General features: G+C 37.4%; 1 protein-coding gene across 13 annotated transcripts in view; it reads right to left on the reverse strand.

The window, feature by feature from the left end:
- Positions 1 to 21,549, reverse strand: part of Rapgef2 (Rap guanine nucleotide exchange factor 2) — a 207,160-nt gene that overhangs the window by 76,563 nt on the left and 109,048 nt on the right. The window contains exon 1 of one of the 13 annotated variants that reach the window (XM_048364257.1): positions 10,696 to 10,831. The exons of the other annotated variants lie outside the window; for them this stretch is intronic. Coding sequence (XP_048220214.1) covers positions 10,696 to 10,749 — 54 coding nt within the window. The 5' untranslated portion in view covers positions 10,750 to 10,831. Of the gene's footprint in view, positions 1 to 10,695; positions 10,832 to 21,549 lie in introns of those variants that run through there. 13 annotated transcript variants of the gene reach the window in all.

Here is a 21,549-nt window from a genome sequence, read left to right on the forward strand (position 1 = left end):
CCAGCCCTTGGTGCACTGGTTATTTTTCAGGTAAGGCCAGGTGATCTTGCTTGGGGCCATGCTGGCCTCAGACTGCAATCCTTCTATTCTGCCTTCAACATAGCTCAGATTACAGGCATGCCATTATCATGCCCAACTTTCAAGCCATAAATTTAGACTTCATGGGAGAAAGAAGTTTTTTAAAAAGAATGAAAGGTAATATGCCCCAAATATGGTAAAGGATCTGTCATACAAGGCATAGGATATACAGGGAAATGAAGGCTGTTACACTGCCTACAATTTCTTTAGCTAGGACATATGAAACATCATTTCTGTTTTCTTTTTTATTTCCTAGATCTTCAAAATTACTCTAAGCTTCAAGGAAAATACAACAGCATAAATACGATAGTGTAGAATTTTAACACTAAATCAAGTTCTCCAAGCTTGACATATAATACAAACATCACATGTTACATATTAATATGTAATATATATTATAGATAATCAAACTTTAAAAAATAAAGACAGTGGGCTGGGAATATGGCCTAGTGGCAAGAGTGCTTGCCTCCTACACATGAAGCTCTCGGTTCGATTCCCCAGCACCACATATATGGAAAACGGCCAGAAGGGGCGCTGTGGCTCAGGTGGCAGAGTGCTAGCCTTGAGCGGGAAGAAGCCAGGGAAGGTGCTCAGGCCCTGAGTCCAAGGCCCAGGACTGGCCAAAAAAAAAAAAAAAAAGAAAAGAAAGACAAAGGTTATGACAGAAGTCCCATCAGTTATAAGGTATCTATTAAACTAATTGCTCTTAAACATGTCTTCTATATATTTTATTTCAGAAAAGGTCCAAAACAAATATCATTACTATGAAGTGTATCAAAATGAGCTCCAAGAATTGGAAACAAGAGGTTCTTATTATGTCCTGTATGCAGTTGTTTTGTTTTAGTTTCCTGTACCCTTTGTTTTGTATATAAGTTTATCTGATCTGTGGAAAGGAAAGAGAATCACAGAAATAACAGGACAAAGGATGAACTAATGCAACAATGATACTCACTAGGCGTTACGTTGGAAATGAACTATACAACTTTCGGGGGAGGACAGTAGGGAGGGGTAAGCGGGAGAAAATGAGGGAGGGGAAACTGTTTAAAAAGAAATGTACTCATTACCTTACTTTAGGTAACTGTAACACCCCTCCCCATCACCTTTACAATAAAAGTCTAAAAATATCATTTCTAGATTTTATACTACAGTATAATATAAAAGCATATACGATAAAAGAACAAATGCCAAAATGTTAATGATGGTTTTATTTAGAGAGTAAAAATGGGATTTTAAAAAATCCTGTTTTCTATTTTTCTCCAAAGAACATATAGCTATGTATCAGCATAAAACAACGGTGGACAACGCACAGATCAAACCAATACACAGACCAAACTGGTACCTGAATAATCATAACACAAGGCTTAAATAAGTAATGCAAGGTAGCTCAGCTACTCAAACTAAGTAACTAATTTTAAATTACTTTTATATATAGGCAAATGTTATCCCTTAAGTGTTATGATTTTGACATTTGACTGTTTGACATTTGATACTAATAAATGTTACTAAATATCAGTAAGAAATAGGAGCCTTTTCTTTTCTGTTCTTTTTGGTGCTGGTACTGGGGCTTGAACTCTAGACCTGAGCTTTCTGTTCTACCACTAAGCCACAGCTCTACTTCTGGCTTTCCGGTGGTTAACTGGATATAAGAAGGCTCACAGACTTTACTGTTTGGCTGGCTTTTGCACAGAAATCAACAAATCTCAGCCTCCTGAGTAGCTAGGATTACAAGAGTAAGCTACTGGTGCTAGCTTAGAAATAGGAATTATATATATATATATATATATATATATTCAATATACTCAATTTATATATAGTTATAAAATAAATGTTCCTCTTTTAAGGAAAAAAGGTATAAATTTAATTCATCATATTCACATTTTCAATCACTGGAAATCTGGGGTATAAATTGTACGGGTCATTCAAGTTCTGGCAACTTTCCTCCAAGTTCCACCAATCCAGTAACTCTAAGATGAGGAGGTTTTCTAGCTTCATGAAGAGAAACCCTAAAGAACCTTCTGTTTCATTATTACCAAGGCACAATACTGTCAGTTCCATAGACCCCACAATCTGTATACCACAATATTCCCAACTTTATTCCAAATACTTCTTAATTGCTCAGGAAACTTTTTAAAAAATTACATCCCATAACAAGTATGACAAGAAATGTATATGTATTCACTACCTTAAGCATGTAACTGTAACTCCTCTGTACATCATGCTGACAATAAAAAAAAAATTACATCCCCAGTTATTTAAAATACAGGTAAGTTAAAAATGTCTGTTCTTCTCTTTTATTTTTTGTAAAAGTGTAGTATTGTGTTCTGGCATTTTAGAAAAAATCAGTAAAATATTAAACTAATAAAATATCTTCTTTATTTTGGTAACGTGGAGTATGCCTGTAATCCCAGTAATCAAGATGCTAAAAGTAGGAAGATCTCAAGTTTCTGGCAACCTTGTCCTATACAGTAAAAACTCTGTCTCAAAACAGAGTACTGTATAACAAAGAGTTTCACTGCAATCTTTATTTTAGCTTTTTCCACATATACAAATTAGAATTGAGATGATAGAACTACTTAATATTTGCAAAACACACACCTACATATGAAATCACACTTGTATATCGATAAATACAGAGTGGGAAGCTGGGTATGCTACACCATATCCTTAAACCAAGGCAGTATTATAAACAATAATGTACTATTCTAGTGTTCTCTACAGAAGAGTATTAATAATTATTATAAAGAAAAATTTCAGGCTGTCACTTTGTCACTTAATGTTAGGCTGTGGAATGAGGGGACCTGAAGCATGTGCTCAATATTCACTAAAAAGTTGGACAGTAGTGGCTCCTACCCTAGATTGTGTGATCAACTATAATCTCATTTGATGGTGATATAATTCATATAACATATACCTATATGTACATGAAAGAACACGACGTGACTATATGCAAGACCTAACGCTGGAGGCTCACTGAATAGGAAGACATGGCAGAGGGTGACAAGTGATGACTTCTATATATGCTGTATGTTCTCATGTCACCAGGACAGTCCTCCTCAGTTCTCAGAGGTACTCTATGTCATTTAACTAAACTCTGCTACATTATTTTTGTGCTTTTGAGTAGCAAGTGTAGGTTTATATTCTCCTAAAGTTTTACTTGAGCTTCATAATTACTAGGCACTATTCGTTCAATTCATTCTACAGAACACCTAAGACAATATTACAAGCACAGGCATTTTAATGCTATAAAGAGGAAAAAAACAGCCTGGAGCAGCTGGCTTGTGGCTGTAATCCTAGCTACTCTGCAGGCTGAGATCTGAGAATACTAGTTTTAGGTCAACCAGTGCAGGAAAGTTCATAAGATTCTATCTCTAATTAACCACCAAGAAAGTGGTCAAGTGGCAGAGTGCTAGCCCCAAGCGACAAAGCTCAGTGACAGTCCCCAGTCTCTGAGGTCAAGCCCTAGGACATGCAGAAACACATGCACATACACACAAAAAAAAATGGAAATAATTGCAAGACAAAGACCATTTCTAAATGGTGAACAAAGAGAGGAAAGTCAGAGAGCAAAGATCATAGAACAGAGAAATTAATGAACACTTTGAAGAGATATTTATATATGCATTTTACATACATACACTGACAGATATATCTCTATCTACATACATATATGCAGACAATCATCTTGCTTTTTGAAAAAGTATACAATCAAAATGAAATCCAGATGATAAAATGGTTAATGACAGAAATGGGATGGGCAAAAGCTTCACAAAGATTACCACAGACAATGATAGTAATAAGATGTTCTTTTAAAAATTAATTGATAAATCAATCATTTTATGCTAGGGATCATACCCACCATGCTCCATCACTAAGCTATAGCCCACCTCTGGAAAAATTCTTAACAGATTACATGAATAAACTGAGTATAGTCATGTGTAAAACTAAAGGGATAAACTAAGTGGTAAGTTATGTTTAATGGATAATTATACTGATAGCTAATTCAGAAAATAAAGAGTTTCTCATGTCACATTTTGAGCATTTTCTTTTTCACTAACCAAGTGATTATTTTCAGGTAAGTGTACTTTTCAATGGGATGTTACTAAACAATATTTAAAAAACAGGGGCTGGGAATATGGCCTAGTGGCAAGAGTGCTTGCCTCCTATACATGATGCTCTGGGTTCGGTTCCCCCGCACCACATATATGGAAAACGGCCAGAAGGGGCGCTGTGGCTCAGGTGGCAGAGTGCTAGCCTGGAGCGGGAAGAAGCCAGGGACAGTGCTCAGGCCCTGAGTCCAAGGCCCAGGACTGGCCAAAAAAATAAAATAAAATAAAATAAATTTTAAAAAGCCTGCTTCTTTCTAACCAAAGCTTACTGTAGTGTGTGTTACACTGAGGTAGAGCCTATTCAGTCTTACACACATATAAGCTTCTAAAGGAAGTTTCTAAATATATTTTATTACTTCTAACAGGACTAAAAAGGTCTATTATTTGTTGCCCGGGTATCTTGGCCCAAATCCAAGGCAAGATGACCTTGTCCTTGAATAAAACAATAGATATTGCTTCCTTTCAGGCTTCTCTGTGAGCAAGGTCAAGGGAAAATCTCCTCAAGAGATAAAGTTCATTTCATCTCAAGAAATCTATCTGTCATAATAGACAAAACACAGGTCAGATAGGAAAGAAAAGAGGTCTTAACCTCTAAAAAGGGGCACAATTTAGCGTCTATAACTAGTGTTGGTGCTATTTTTCTATGTTAAGGAAAATGCATCAATTAAGTTGTGCTAAAGGAAACATTATCCAGTGCTTACACAGAAGGGCAAATTTGTCATTGTAAGATCAAAGCAATTTTTAAAAACTGAATTTCCTCAAGTCTACTCTAGTTAACAGATTATAGGATGGGAAAAGTGAAAAGAAGGTTGTATTCCTTTGCTGAATCTTCAAATAACAGCCCTGAATATATCAGGTATACTAAAATCCTTCATGTGTGCATATGCACATGCACTTGCACACACCCCACCCCTGGACTGAACTACTCTCCATTGATGAATTTCTCAAATAGTGGCAATTTTGCTGTTGTCTTATGTTTCTCATAACTTTCATGATCTTTCATTCACATCTTCTTGCTACAGCCTCCACATTATCCAGCCATGAAGTCTTTATTCTAAACTCTTAAAATGGATACATTTTTGCAAACTCCAACCATACCCTTGATGCATAGTACATAGAAGGAGGACTCATTCAAGCCAGAATCTTACATCTGTAAAGATCAAGTAATTTCTAAACACCAGTTAGACGATAATTAAATGAATATTGAGTGTGATTACTACTGAGGTAGAGAACAAGTGTGAAGAGAAACGAGTAAGTCAAAGTCAAGCAAAAAGCATTCCCAAGGGGGCTAGGAATATGGCCTAGTGTTAAGAGTGCTCGCCTTGTATACATGAATCCCTGGGTTCCATTCTTCAGCACCACATATATAGAAAAAGCCAAACGTGGGGCTGTGGCTCAAGTGGTAGAGTGCTAGCCTTTAGCTAAAAGAAGCTAGGGACAGTGCTCAGGCCCTGAGCTCAAGCCCCAGGTCTGGCAAAAAAAAAAAGTATTCATGGTACACTGAGAAATGGCAATGCAAAGGAAAAGGAACCTCAAGTATTTGTATCAATACCTCCTAAGTTTCAAAAGCACACCTGAAAGAAAATATGTCCATAAAATAAAGAATGGAGATTTTAGAGAGCCTTAAGTGAGCAGCAGAAATTTAGAAACCATGACTCATGATCTCTCCTCCTTCTTGCCTAACACACAAGTCATCGCCAGCATGGACTTAGGAGCTGAAGCTGCACTTCATATGGTAGGCAGGCTTCCCTAGGACAGACACATGACACCAACAGAAAGGATTAATAAGGCCAGTGAGCCCAGGTGGCTGTGGTTAGGTAGCAAGAGTCACAATAGAATAAGCTAAAGAAGTTGAGGCCTGAAACTTATGTTTAAAGAGTTAACTAGCAACTCAGGCCCCATGGCTCGTGTCTAGTCATAGCTATACTTGAAGACTGGGGCAGGAGGATCACCCGAGCCCAGGAGTTAAGGATTAGCCTGGCAACTTTTATAAAAAGGAAGTGGGAAGGGCAGGGGAAGGGGGAGGGATGGCTAGTGACAAGGGGGCTGAGATGAAAATGATTATATTATGGTTTGAAGCCAGCCTAAGCAGGAAAGCCCAAGACTACAGATCTGTAGCTTGAACCAAATACGTGTCGAGTATTAAATAACTAAGCAGTGAAAAGGAGAGCCCACAAATTAGGGTCCAGACATAGAAAGATAGAAAGAAGAGGAAGAACTTGTGCTTGATGACATACTGTACTGATAATCAACACTCAAGATAATTCCAAAAGCGATAAATTCATTGGATGAGCCATCCAACACAAGGTTTTATATAATTATTTTGGTCACAATGCTATTTCTCTTTTATGTGTATATATCAAGAAAAAAAGAATGGGAAAAAGTTAATACTTGTTTCAAGTTGTATAGTTTATCAATTAGTACTAATCATTCTAATTACATAATTCAGACTAAGCCAGACACATAAGGAAGATAGCAATAGATCTGTGTTAAAGCAAGAGACACAAAATCCCAACAACACTAAACTCCAATGACGGCCATAAATAAATATGATTATATATGAAAAATTTGATAAAAATATAATATAGTGCCTACCACACAATAAATGCTCAATAAATGGTAACGAATGCACTTATTCCCTCCACTTACATATACCTCCATTTCTTACTATTTTAAATCATGACTTAAAATTTAAACTAGAAAACAGATTACCAGTATGATAAAAAATCAAATTTATTTACTTTATTGTGGCTTATTTTTAACTTTTATGATATTTCAATGTGATATAACATGATAGAACTTTCAAAACAAAACATTGGTGATTTGAGGAAATAAAAAAAAATTTTAAGAGTCTCCCTATATAGCTCAGGTTGGCCTAGAAGTTTTAATCCTTCTGCCTCATTCTTCTGGGGACTAAGATTATAGCTGTACAATGCCATTCCTTGATTGAATAAAAAAGGACCTCAACATTTCCAACACATGTAGCCTATAAAACTTTTCATTTAATAGTGATGAACAGTCTGTTCAATTAGTGGTACAAAGCAGTCTTTTGGAAAATGTAGATTTATAGTACATCTCTAACATGTTAACAGTTTCTTATTTTCAAAACTTACAAGACTTTCATATTTCCAAAATCACATGATTCCTCTAAAGACCTCTTGCAAAGCACCACATTCCTATAAAAACACAGACCAGTATGTGTGTAATTCTGGTGGTCATCTCAGTGTTATCAACAGACTATCTAAAAAGAGGACAGGGCCATGTACAGTGGTGCATGACTGCAATCCCAGCATTCAGTAGGCAAGAGGATGAGGTCCAGACAGACTAGGATACATAGGGTGACCCAGTCTCAAACCTCTAAAAAGAAGAAAAACTTTGCGGAGATAATGACAAAATGCGTAAGATTCGATCATTTACAGATTAAGTAAGATTTAATTAATTAAGTTATGCACTTGTGTAGATTTTCTCAAGACTGGTGCTCTACCATTTGAGCCACACCTCCACTTTGGGCTCTTTTCTGGTTAGTTGGAGGTAAGAGTCTTACAGATTTAAATGGGACTTTATTAAACCAAAAAAACTCAGTTAAGCAAATTAACAATGTTTATTACATTCTTGTTATGTGGCAGGCACTGATATAGGCACTACATGATGAAACATAAGTGACTAGAGAATAAAGAGCCTGTAAGCTCAGAAGGATCCCAATAAAATACTATAAGTGAATCTAAGACTTGTGTCATTACAGAAAAAAAAGAACCTTCCAAATTTACCATTTTTGTTTTTAGTAAAGAAAGCTACAGCCATTTTGAAGAAGTAAAACAGAATCATTTGTGAATTTGGCAAATCTGATTTATTTGAAATTAGCTTTGACCATCTTTTCTCAAAGCTCACAGATAGAAGAGCTTCTCACTCACTCAAGAGCCACAGCCACTGTTGACTAAGTCAAATTTTCTGTGAGAGCCCAATTAATTTTTTAGTGCATCATTAACACTTAAAGGTCAAATTATTAAAGAGCAAAGTCAAGATCCGCAGTGGACAGACAGGCACCAGGCAAGTCGACTCCTAGCTTCACACATGGCCAGCTCCAGTGCACCTGGTGCTTTGGAGTGGAAAATTCAAGAACTTCAACTTTGCACAAAAGCATCATGTGAAATATCATTCACGTTTTCTACAACTTGCTTAAACCAAAGTATTTTATGGACAGTGCTAGTTTTGTATTGTATTAGGTTTTAGCTAGAAACAAAACAGGAAAAAAATCTTAAAGACTATGTCAACAGTCATTTGAGTGTATGCACTATTTGGTGCTATGATCCCAAATGCTCATTTTCATAACCCAGAGGTGCTTAGCTCCAAAGACAGGCTACTGAATCCAGCCTAGAATGGAATTCCTCTACAATCATCCTTAAAGCAGAAGGCTGCTCAATCTGTCCACCAGATCCTAAGAGATTTAGCAAGACGAGGAGCCCATTAAAGACTAAAACCACACCCCAACCTGCCACAAACAAAGCTCCCACCTAAGAACACCTCAAGGTCCACTCACGAATGAGGTGCTGCCTTAGCAATAATTTACCTTAATAAAAGCTCTTGTACTTAGTTAATGCTGTTCGCATCGTGAACAAAATTAAACTGCACTCATAAACATAAGCAACTAAATATTCTAAATTCATACATGCCTAGTTACAAATTTTCAAAGCCTGAGCAATTTATAGTCATAGTTGAAGTTTATCATCTCAATTTTGTTTAATAATGCATAAAAGATAATTATTGAACCTTAATGCAATAACCTACTGGATCTAGAATGCATGAGCCGACACTTCTAAAGGACCGAAAATTCTATGTAAGCTGCCTAGATTTAGTCATTTTCATGTTGGCTGTCAATGTCGTGAAGTAAAGCATTGTCGAAGAACCTACAGCTTGGAGATATAAAGTAGCACATGTGAGCTCAAATTCCTGGAGCAGGCAGCTCTGATCTGATGCTAGGCACAGGAAAGTGTTTCTTCCAAACAGCAGTATCTGCCTGTGGGATCCCAGCAAGCTAATCGCACAGCTGACTCATGGGATCAATTATAAAGAAGCAGTCATTCTTTTGTGTGGCATTAAAAAACATAGTGTGCTGTCACTGCCGATTACCATGTTAAGATGTCAGATGAGTCCCCCTGATCATTTTATTACCAAATCAATAACCAAAGCTCTCCCTCTCCCTCCTCCCTCCAATTGACATATCAATTCTTCACCACAAATTCCTATTGGCAATAATCTATCTCATGCTCTTCCACTAAATTCAACTACAAAAATGCTTCAAAAACTATTGAGGTATTATGTTAGAGCCAAACTGTTCAAGTATTAGTTTCTAATAATAAAAATCAGCTGTCCAATATCTCTCCATTAGTGGTTTTGATTTAAACAAATTATTGCTAATCCTCAAGATTTTTTAAAATTACAGTCAAATTGAGAGAGCAAGCCAGTAACTCCCCCTACCCCACCCCCTCCTCTGAGCAGGCGATCACACCCTCTAAACCACTGTTTTCCCTAAAGAGACAGAACTACAACCCCTATTGTAAAGAGGCTCTCTGGCGTGCTCCCCGGCAAGGGCAGCGGCAGCGATGTGATGTGATACTTACAGAGAGCTTCTCCTGCTGGCCCACAACTCCATGGTGAGCAGGGACTGCCAGGGGTTTCATAATGAAGAAACATAGGTTGAACTGAATTTACACATCATGTACCAATCTCTCACGACAGCAAGTCCCCCTCTATAGCATGAAATTAAAAGAAAAAAAGGAGGAAAAAAAAGAGAGGAAGGAAAAGCAGGCTGCAGGCTGGAAGTGTCACTACTGTAAGCTTAAAAACCCTTCACACTTGTAGACCAGAAAAGGAATCTGAACAAACAGCTCGTCTCCATTTTTATAACACTGAAACTCTAACCCTCTGAGGTTATGACAAAACTGGAAAAACCTCACATGGTCTGCAGTCTTCTTAGAGAACAAGACCATTTCTGAGGCTGAAGAACAAGAGGCAAAAGAAAAGGAGGAAAAAAAAATCCTAAAATGGCTGACTGCACACAGGCTCCCTCAAAAAGGCTTAATACAGAATTATATTAGCCAGGGTGGTATAAGAGCTGGCCCCTAGCATTCAGCCAAGCATTGATAACACTCTTGTTTCATTTGCAATCACACACAAGACCCCTCCAACCAAGAAAAGAAAAAGAGAAAAAGAAAGTGAAAAAAAAAAATCAGGGCAGAGCATGTGAATCGGGGATCTCCTCCCTAGCTGCTAATGATGCTGACCGTGGCGACCAGTGATCTCTGCCCCAATCCACTAACCAAGTCTGCACAATTAATCTTAGCAGCATGACACTGATGGACATTTAATTTAATGATGTCTGTCCCTCACACTCAACACAAGCACGCCTGCTAGCAAGAGAGGCACTAACAGAAACACAGCACATGCACACACAAGTCTCCAGAACCATGAGTCTGAATGCAATACACCAATATAATTACATTATTGTGCTTACTTTGGAGGACCATGGCTGCAGGCAGTTGGCATAGCAACGCACAAGGAAAGCCATTTCCTGGGTAGAGAGAAAGCTTCCTTTTTCTAAATAAAAAATTCCTCTTAGGAAGCAAACGGCATTGCTGCTTCCTGCAGAAAGCAAGACACTGTAGTCTGTCTCTTAACCTGCAAGGCTCACACTCGATGCGGTTCTAGTGATGTAAGTGGATTTCTCGCTCACCCTCCCTCTCCCTATATACACGGAAATATTCAGCTCAAATGGTACACACATTCCTTAAGACTCGCCCCCTCCTCTACTTAACTATTTCACTCATTAAGGTAGCGATGGACAATTTAGATAAAATAATGAGCTCTTGCCTGTATTATATCAGCGGCTGTAGGTTAAGCAAGTCTCAGAGGGGTGGAATCCATTGAATGCTGACTCCAAATACTATCACTGAAGACAGGGTGGGAAAACACAGTAAGGACTTCCTTGAACAGCTTTCAACTAAAATACAAATTTTCACCAAGGTGGGGATGAATAAATGGGTGCCTACCTCACTTCAATTATCATTGTATTACCATAAATAAGTATGTACCAAAAATGTGTAAAATACACACAGGTGTTGTGCAAATCTCGACTGATTTTCACAAACAGCTATTCACACACACACACACACACACACACACACACACACACTGTTTTGTCTTGCCAACAGTAAGATAAACCTACTTGAGCCTCTCCCCTCACTCTACTTTTTCTGAAGCAAATCAAACTTTTGGAGGTAGGAAGGATGTGATATTCTATTTTACTGTAAATTCTTAATTTCACTTAGGTATATAGGTTTGTTTGAAAGACTACATAAGGTTGACAAGAAAGAAAGTTAAGTATTTTTTGCAACATGGGTCTCACAATCAGATCATCTATAAATGGTACATAGAACAGAAAGTAGATCTAAAAAAATCTAAAATCTTTAGTGATGGATTCTGGATTATCAGTGTTTGATAACTTGTGCTTCTTTTCTATCTTATGACTGTTTCCATCCCTTCTTCCTTCCTCTTCCAATCTAAAAGCAACCATTCTAATACAGCTGTCAAGATCCTTCTCCCTACTCATCCCCACCCTCTTTCTTCAGATCCTATAATCCAGTATTCCTCTGTTCCACATGTACTTATTAACCATCTTCTCCACAACCAAAGGGCCTTCCTTCCATTTTTAAATGCCCATGTCTCTTCCCATCTCAAAAACATAACCAGAAGCTAGGCTTATTGGTTCAAGCCTTTAATCCCAGCTACCTGAGAGGCAGAGATCAGGGGATCAAGGTTTGAGGCCAGCTAGGCAAAATAAGTTCAAGGAAACGCCATCTCAGTGATCGGCTGGATGCGAAGGCATGCCTGTCATTCCCAGCAACCTAGGAAAGCGTAAGTAGGAGAATGGAAGCCCAGACTGGACTGGGAACAAAGAAAGATCCTATGTTGAAAAGAACCAATGCAAACAGGGGCTGGAGGTATGGCTTGACTGGTGGGTCACATGCCTAGCAAGTATGAGGCCTTGATTTCAATCTCTAGAACCATTACTGCTTTAAAAAAAAAAAAAAAGTTACATCTATGCTTCCCTGTGACAGTCTCACTTTCTTACCCTACTTCACAAGCAAATCTCAAGAATTATCAGATCTGGCTCTCACTGTTCCCCCTGAGCCCCCACCCCTGGGTTATGCAAATGAAGGGCAACTGTGATCCAGAATACAATTTACACTTCTATAAGTCTCTCTATCCCCCCTATCAAAAACAACTGTTACTAAATTCTCTATTTTTTCTCTGGGTTAGATGTTAACATCTCTGCTGTTATCGTCCCACTCAAATCATTGTGTTTTGTCTTGAGAATGACAAAAAGCCCCTTAGTCAACTGATTCCATTCTAACTGCATACACTCAACTCATTTATCATACTACTTCCTAATGGAAGTCTGGTCATTCCACCTTCATCTATGTTGCTCCTTTTACAAGTTAAAGCATTTCAATGGCTTCCCATTGTGTGTAGCATAAAGACCAGAATACCTGTTACGATATGCAAGGTTTATACACTTTCTAGGCTCACACCAAGTTCACATTCTCTCTTTACACTCAAGAGCTCTGGAGCTGCTTTTCCGTCCTTGATGAGCAAAAGAAGCCCTGCACATGTTACTTTCTCTGCCTGAAATGATCCTTCTTCCTCCCTTTCCTTGTCTGCTCTAGGTTCTCAAAATGTACTGGTGAGATGTCCTCAAGGTTATCACAACAGTGTCCATCTTTTCACCGAAGCTCCTACCTTCTGCTTCCCCCACACACTCCAACATCCATGATGGCTGATACCAACTTTATTTAAGTACACACTGTACTTGGAACACCAAGCAGGGTGCTCACTGTGAGCACTCATATTTTGTTGCATGAATAAAATCTCCACTAACTGTGAGTTGGACAATGGTAAGACCTTATAGGATCTTCTAGATTGGTTCTGGTCAAAATCTCAAATATTTTTCTATAATAGACATAATGAATACTATAAAAGTAAACGGTACCAACAATAAGAAGTAACCCAATCAAAAAGGAGGTATTAACATACAAATAAAATGTGGTACATACATACATACACATATACATATATATGGACATTCTTCAGCCTTAAAAACTAAAATTCTGTTAAATGTTAAAAGATGGAAGACATGAGGCTAACTAAAATAGTCAATCACAGAAGAACAAAGGCTGTAAATTATTCAAATTCTTAGAGAATGCTAGAATGTGTGGCTGCCATGTGCTGAGAGGAGAGACTGATTACTGGGCTCCACATTTCACTTGACAAGATGAAAAAAGTTCTGGAGATGGATGGTGGCTACGACTGCATAACAATGGGGATTGCCACTGAACTTAAAATACTTACAGTGGTATATATTATAATGTTATAAGTAGTTCTGGCAACTCAAGGATTAGATAATCAGCTTCCACAGTTTCTACCTAACCCACCCCAAGGTATCCACATGCCAACAATTCTCAAGCATCTAAGACAGAGAAGCTCCATGTGCCTGACCTTCTTGGAAGGAAAGCAACCTAATGGGGAAATATAGTCAGAAAAATCATACATCCTCAGGCACTCATGCTTCCCTGTGCTGAGATGGTGTAACTCTTCATAGCATGGCTCTTTGCCTACTATCTGCATACCTGATCTCAGAGCTAGAATACAGAAACCACATTAAACACTTCTACAGTCAAACATAAGCCTACCAGATTATAGTAGGCCAAACACTATTTAAGAAATAAGATAAAATCAAGGCTTATTAGACTCCTTTTACATAACCAAGAATAATCACCTTATTATTCTTGAACCACCTAAATTTGACAAATAGTAAATAGATCCAACTCAAACAACAATGAAAGTATAACAACTCTGCTCTCAGACAAAAATACCCAAAGACTTCTAAATTCTCATTAACAAAACTCCAAAAGAGAGAGGTTACATATTTCAAGAAACTACTTAAGGCTTTCCATTGTAAATGTAATGCTACTGTTTCCTTTCTAGATTTTCCTGTGAAGTGTTCACTTACTAATTATTGTGAAACTAAAACAAACAAACAAAAAAAACCAAACTGGTAGTATCTTACTCCTAGTAATTACTAATCAGATTTAGAACTTGTGTGGCACAAATCCAACATATTTCAGTATGTTTTACATCTCTGAATTAAGCTTCACCTATACCCAAGGGATACATGAAAACAATGTATTTACTTATCATTAGAAAAACAGTGTATATTGAGAGGGGGGAGGAAGGACAATGGAGAGCAAGACACAGTAAAAATGATCACAGTACTATACAGTCATGCATAAAAATGCCATAAGAAACCCCAGTCAGCCACTGATGGCTCAGGCATGTAATCCTAGCTACTCAGGAGGCTGAGATTTGAAGGATAGTGGTTCAAAGCTAGTTCAGGCAGTCAAGTCTGTAAAACTCTATGTCTAAATAACTAGCAAGAAGTCAAGCTAGAGAAATGACTCGAGTAGTAGAGCACCAGCTGAGTGAGCACGCTGACTGCCAGCACAGAGCCCTGTGTTGAAATCCCACGACAGGAAAAGGAGTAACAAACTCATGGTTTACACAAGTAACATATGCAAGAATTTCTAAATAAGAAAAAGTGTGTAAGACTATAATATTAGTAGTTGAGAAAAAAGCAATAGATCTCATTTTCTAGTCTCATTTTACTTCATTTAATAGTTATATACTGATTTATTCTCTTTCCTCTTAGCCAACTGAAAAAATTACAAATGGAGGAAACTCATGGATAAGACAAAAGTTGTCATCTGTAACCTAGTCATAAGAAATCTTGTAAATTTGATTCCCAATATTTTAATGATCTCCAAGGAAACAGCATTCTAAAATGCTATTTTATATAAATATACCAAACCAATTAAGCACAAAACCAATAGTAAAAAACAAAAAAACAAAAAAAAAGATGAATAAATTTTACATAAAGCCTTTCCCCAAAGCCAGTCATAGCTCCATTCCTTTCAGAAAGAAAAGTTGATTATCTGATAAACTATGTTTCTCTTTTTTTGTGGTACTGGGGTGTCTGACAAACTAATCATAACTCAATCCTACATTTTCCCACAATTTATTTCCTCCTTACACTCATCTGGAAAATCTATCAAATACTACTACTATGTTCATTATTTAAAATGACTTAGGGGCTGGGAATATGGCCTAGTGGCAAGAGTGCTTGCCTCGCATACATGAAACCTGGGTTCGATTCCTCAGCACCACATATACAGAAAACAGCCAGAAGTGGTGCTGTGGCTCAAGTGGCAGAATGCTAGTCTTGAGCAAAAAGAAGCCAGAGACAGTGCTCAGCCCCTGAGTCTGAGGCCCAGGGCTGGCAAAAATTAATTAATTAATTAATTAATTAATAATTTAATTTGAGATAAAATATGAGAGAAACACTGCCTGATATCTAGAAATGACGAATGGGAGTTGAATCTAAATGCAGGCTTTAGAAATATTGGAATCTATGAACAATGTGAGAAAGATCTAACAGAGTCCAAATAAAAATCAGCAGATACTATCAGAGATAGGGTACAACGAAATCTTTAGGCTATTTCTCTCCTTAATAAATAATAACTCCTCACAGCAACCTGTTTATGTTGCATCTGATTCATGTGGAAAATTTACACGGCAATGTATTCATAACAACATTCATACAAGGTACTGAGAAGAAAAAAAACTTAAAAGATATCATGGTATAGAAAGATACAGAAACTTAATAGAATAAAGAATAGAATAAGAAAAAATAGAATAGTAGAATAAAGAAGCTGGGAAGTCAGTGAGAAACATCAACATTGGGTTATTAATGCACCTGTAAGAAAAGTAAGCAGACTTTAATAGGATATTAAACAAAGCTTACTTCATTTCCTATTTTAAGAACAGGGCCGGACCTCATTCTGCAATGTTCAAGGTTTCAGTGGTAGAGTCCTTGACAATGGCCACAAAACACTTCTGTGCCTTTTCTAGAAGCAATGGCTCTCTACTGAGCTGACAAAGCAATAATCCAAATGTAAAGAATTATTACCTTAATTTACTAATTTTCCATGTACTATGTTCCCTTTAATTAATTCATTTGCACAAGCACAATGAATGAACTCTTAATTATCCTTGTTACATATCAAGAATAGGAAATACTGCATCATAAATTTGAACATGTTAACTGAGGCAAGGGGCTATCCCATATTTTGTTTGGTATTATCAATGAGATTTTGTACTTTTCCCCTATTACTGGCACACAGTAATTGTTCAAACAACAAATGTAAGAGTAATTGCACTTGTACTTCAAAAATAATCTGTGGAATATTATCACACAGTCTTTAAGATGAAAAAACAAACTAGATGGTTGGGTAACTATTAGGATGTCTAATTTTCAAAGGAAACAATTACCAGAATAAGAGATAATTCATACAGAGGGAGAAAATCTTTACCAGCAATTCACTGGATAAAAAAAGCTAATATCCAGAATCACCAAAAGAACAAATAATCCAATTAATAAATGGGCAGACTTAAATAGAGGTACAGAAGAGGTACAAATGACTAATATACACATGAAGAAATGTTCAACATCTCTAGCCATAAATCCAAACTACATTGAAATACCACCTCACCCAGTCAGAAAACAACAAGAAACATTGGTGAGGATGGAAGACAGGTGACATCCTCATTACACTGTTGGTGGGAATGTAAACTAGTATAATAACTATGAACATCGATATGGACCTTCACGAAAAAAGCTGAAAGTAGAGCTACCTTATGATCTTGCTCTACCACTCATGAGCAAATGACTGAAAGGATATAAAAAAAATCAACATACAAGCAAAATACCAGCACACCCATGTTTACAGCAACACTATTCACACTAAGCTGTGGAACTAGCCTAGGTACCCAACAAGTGATGAGTAGATAAAGAAAATGTGGCATATGTACACAATGGGATATTAATTAGCTATAAAGAAGAATGAAATTATGCCATTAGTAGAAAGATAGATTGAACTGGAAACTACACTGAGCTAGTGCCAAACATTGCAGGCTTTCACTCTTATGCAGAATCTATGTCGAAAATGATGAAAGTAACAGTTATAATAAGTTGAATGCAAAAAGGCACTGTTGTAGGTGGAGGATAAGCATAAAGGAGGAGGAAAAATGGAGAGGGTACTTAGGGTGAAGAGCATCCAGATACATTACATGTATATAGAGAGAGACAGCACAAAGCAACCCAAACACTGTTTTTAAAAGGGAGAGAAGATAGAGGGAGGTTTAAAGGAATACACTAAAGGAGTAAATTTGCTCAAAACACACACTATATATATTTGGAATCCTCACATGATGCCTCCTTGTATATCAATGAATTGTGATTTTTTTTAATGTCTAATTAGTTTTTTTGGACAAAATCATAGACTTTAACCTGGCAGGTAAAAAGTGTAGGCTACAATTAACACCCCCGCCAAAAAAAAAATTTTTTTTCAGCACTCTTTAAAACAAGTCGCATACATACTCCTGCCCAGTCTGGCTTCCTCAGATTTCAGCAACGTGAGCACAAAGGATTACAGAGGTGAGCCATGATTTTAAAATCATTAACTGGCTCTTCTTTTGCCTTCCTTTTCATTTATTTTTACTTTCCTCCTGCCCTCCCTTCCTTTTCATGTCCTCTGGCTTATTCTTAGGGCCTAGGCACTCACCCTAAGTTCCCTCAGTTTTTCTTTCATTTTATTTGTAAGCTCAAAACTAGCAGGCTCTACAACTTAAGCCACAGCTCAACTACTGGCCTGGGAGGAGATGGGGCCGAGTTTCTCATCCTAGATCTTGAACTCAGAGACTGGCTTCTGTCCCTGAGTTTTGTGGAGAGCTCTGCTCAACACTAGCAGGCTTTACAATTTGAGCCAAAGCTCAACTTTTTTTTTTTTTTTTAAATTTGGGTATTGGCTTAAACTCAGAGCTAAGCCCCCCTCTCTCTGTATTTTTTATTTTGCTCAAGGCTAGCTGGCTCTACAACTTTAGCCACAGGTCAATTTCTGGCTGATATTTTTTCTGTTATGGGGGGGGGGTGGTATTTGTTTGGTCTTGTTTTATGCTGTTGGTTTTAGGGCTAGAATTCAGGGTATAACCAACTCTTCTCGATTTTTTTCTCTTTTGACTTTTTATTATTTTACAATTAGCAAATTTAAATTAGGCAATAGTTCTAAGGGTCTACATGTACACCAGTGTCCTCTGTACAACCACAGGATGATCTGAGAGACCATTTGTAGAGGAATAGGAGGTAGATGGAGCCTTCTATAAAACTGGGCTAGCCATAGCCCTGCTGAGCCAATGTATAGTTCTTAAAGCTTTACTATAAACAGGTTATATTATCAGCCATATGATGTCCACAGCAAAAAAGACAGGTAGTTATGGTACCATCAGCAGTGTGGGTTTTTACAGGATCATATGTAAATTACAGCAAGCCACTGTGGACACTGTACCTTAGGATAAACAATGAGTAAATGTTGAATTCTGATGGTAGAAAGCCTGGATGATAAGCTGTTTAGGAAACTGTAATGAAGAGAACAGGCTTAGAGGGTAGGAGCTTTTTAAATATCAGAATCAGTTTTATATTCAAGCAGAATATGAATATTCATTTGTATTGCTTTAAAAGAGATCTAGAGTCATGAGCTAAATTATGAAGAGGAAGATCAGCTAAACATATGGCGAGTTTTCTTTTTGCTTTCTTTTTTTTTTAAGATGACATCTCCCTATGTTGCTCAGGCTAGGTTTAAGCTCAAGTTCAAATGATTTTCCTGAGTAGCTGGGACTACACCACACACCCAGTTTAGGAAAGGACTAAAAATTGCCTTGTCTTTTAAATAAGTGTTGTAACTAAGTTATTACTTTGTATCATGGCACTGAAGTACAAGTTTAACACAAGCTAGGCAAAAAGTCAGATACCAACACATACTGCAACCAATGGTCTTAAAACAGAGGCTGAATAGCAGGGCTCTCAAAGAAAAGAACTCATAAGCTAGCTGGGCACAGGTGGCTGGCTCATGCCTATGATTCTAGCTACTCAGGAAGCTAAATTCTGAGGATTGCGTTCTAAGCCATCCAGGGCAGGAGTTCATGAGACTCCTATCTCCAATTAACCACCAGAAAACCCAAAGTGGCACAGTGGCTCACTAGTGCTAGCTAGCCTTGAACAAAAGAGCAAAGAGGACAAGTGCCCAGGCCCAGAGTTCAAGCCCATCACTGACCAAAAAAAAATCCTCAACTGTATTAAGTGGTTCCACTAGGAGATTCTTTCAGCTGTGAGAAAAGTGGAGGCAAAGGGGTGCTAAGAATGTAGGAGAGACCATGGCTGGGGTGCTGCTCAGCACTACAGGGGTTTGCCATTCCATCTCCAGTTGGGGAGGGAAAGAGGTCACACAAATGGAAATGAAGCTATCTTTAGATAAGACTTCATGGTAACTGTCCTTCATTTTGAGATTTTTTGTCTTTCTCTTTTGGCAGTGGGGGGAGTAATGTTATGAAACTGAATTTTTGGCTTTACTTATTTAATTTAGTTGCCTACATTTAAAAACATTCTAAATTCAGTCATGCCTTTGTTGTAAAATGGTACCACCTACCTGTGAAAACTTACTCCTGTACTGGAATGAAACTACAAAGGCTAAAAAGGGAAAAAGAAAATAGTAAAAATAGCTGTGCTCTCCTGATGGCCCTTCAAGGGAAAGTTAGCCATGACATAAAAGACTGACTGAGAGAGCCAAGCCTCTTACTGCATTACACAGAACTGCTGTATTCCCCTACACTCTGTGCTACATCTCTCTTCTCTCTTTAAAAGGCATGTAAGTATCTCAAGTGGTTAATCATTATCTCCCTTAAGTCAGATGTCAAGGTTATATAGTAGATGAAGTAACGTATGCTTTGTGTGCCAGTACTGGACCTTAAACTCATGGCCTGGGCACAGTCCCCTTGATTTTCACTCAATGCTCGTATGCTACCACTTGAGCCACATCTCCGTTTCTAGCTAATTAGGACAACTCTCACCGATTTGTCTTCCAAACTTGATCTTCAGATCTTAGCCTCCTTAGGAGCTAAGATTATAAGTAGGAGCCACTGACACCCAGCAAGAAGCAACGTAAGTTAAAATTTTAAAATAAGTAATTGCAGGGATTGGGAGTGGAAACGATTTATGTCTGAGTCTGACTCGATTCCTAACATTTTACTAGGTGAGTGACCATGAACACATAACTTCATGTCTTCAACCTTTGTGAGCTTATCTACTATGAGGAGACATTTTTGCCTAGTATTCAAAACTATGGGGTGTCTTAACTAAGAAAATATTCAAAGATTTGGGTCAACTTTACTCCTTCCAAAATATTCTACACAATCCTATGTACTCAACGTTTGGCCAACCTATTGACTAATATGAAAACAGCTGGGACTATTGTTTTCCTTGTGCTGATACCCTCATAGACAATCATTAATTTGGAGGACATAGAAGTCTTCATGCCTGTTCTGAGAGTCTGCTCCAAACACAGTAGCATGTGACCATGAATGACACTGATCCAACCTACTCCATGCTGTACAAAAGCTATTAAAAAAACAAAACCAACACTCAACACTAACTACTTTCAAAGACTCTATTGGTTATTCAGGAATTTTATTTAATTTCTTTGCATACTCGGTCTTTAGATGTCTTATTTTTTCCTTGAGTTATTTTTGATGCTGGGATTTGGAACCAGGGCTTTGTGCGCACCAAGCTCCACCACTGGTCTAAACTCTCAGCCTGAAAATTGACTATTTGTAAACATATTTTTCATTCCTAAACAATCCTAGGAAATAGATCAAAATATGTATGCTTTCAAAAGGGTTCGTGTTCATTCTAAAACACAATGACATTAACTAAATGGAAACATTAATCAGTGGACTCCTCTACCAGTAGTAGAGCTGTAACTACCTTTCTGTCATCACTAAAACATACTCCAGACAGGAAATGCTTTCAAGCAAACTTACTTGAAAAATAATTAAAAATAGAAGACTATACCTACATAAAAATACTGAAAATGTCATTGAATTTTTTAATATTCTCTTAAAAGAGAAGTCAGTCTACTAATATAGCTGTGTGAGTTTAAGATGACAACATTCAATCTTCCTTCTCATAAATAAATGCATAAACAAAGCCCAAATTCACATTTTATTTCACCTTCTCTTTGAAGACTATAAGAAGGCAAATGGACATCTTAACTATTTAAATTAGTATGAGTGCTTGTACATGGTTCAGTTACATTTAGAAACTGTTACTACCATGCTGGGTATTTAAAACCATGGATAATATTAA

Source organism: Perognathus longimembris, chromosome 16 (genome assembly GCF_023159225.1).
Source record: "Perognathus longimembris pacificus isolate PPM17 chromosome 16, ASM2315922v1, whole genome shotgun sequence".
Lineage (NCBI taxonomy): Eukaryota > Metazoa > Chordata > Mammalia > Rodentia > Heteromyidae > Perognathus > Perognathus longimembris.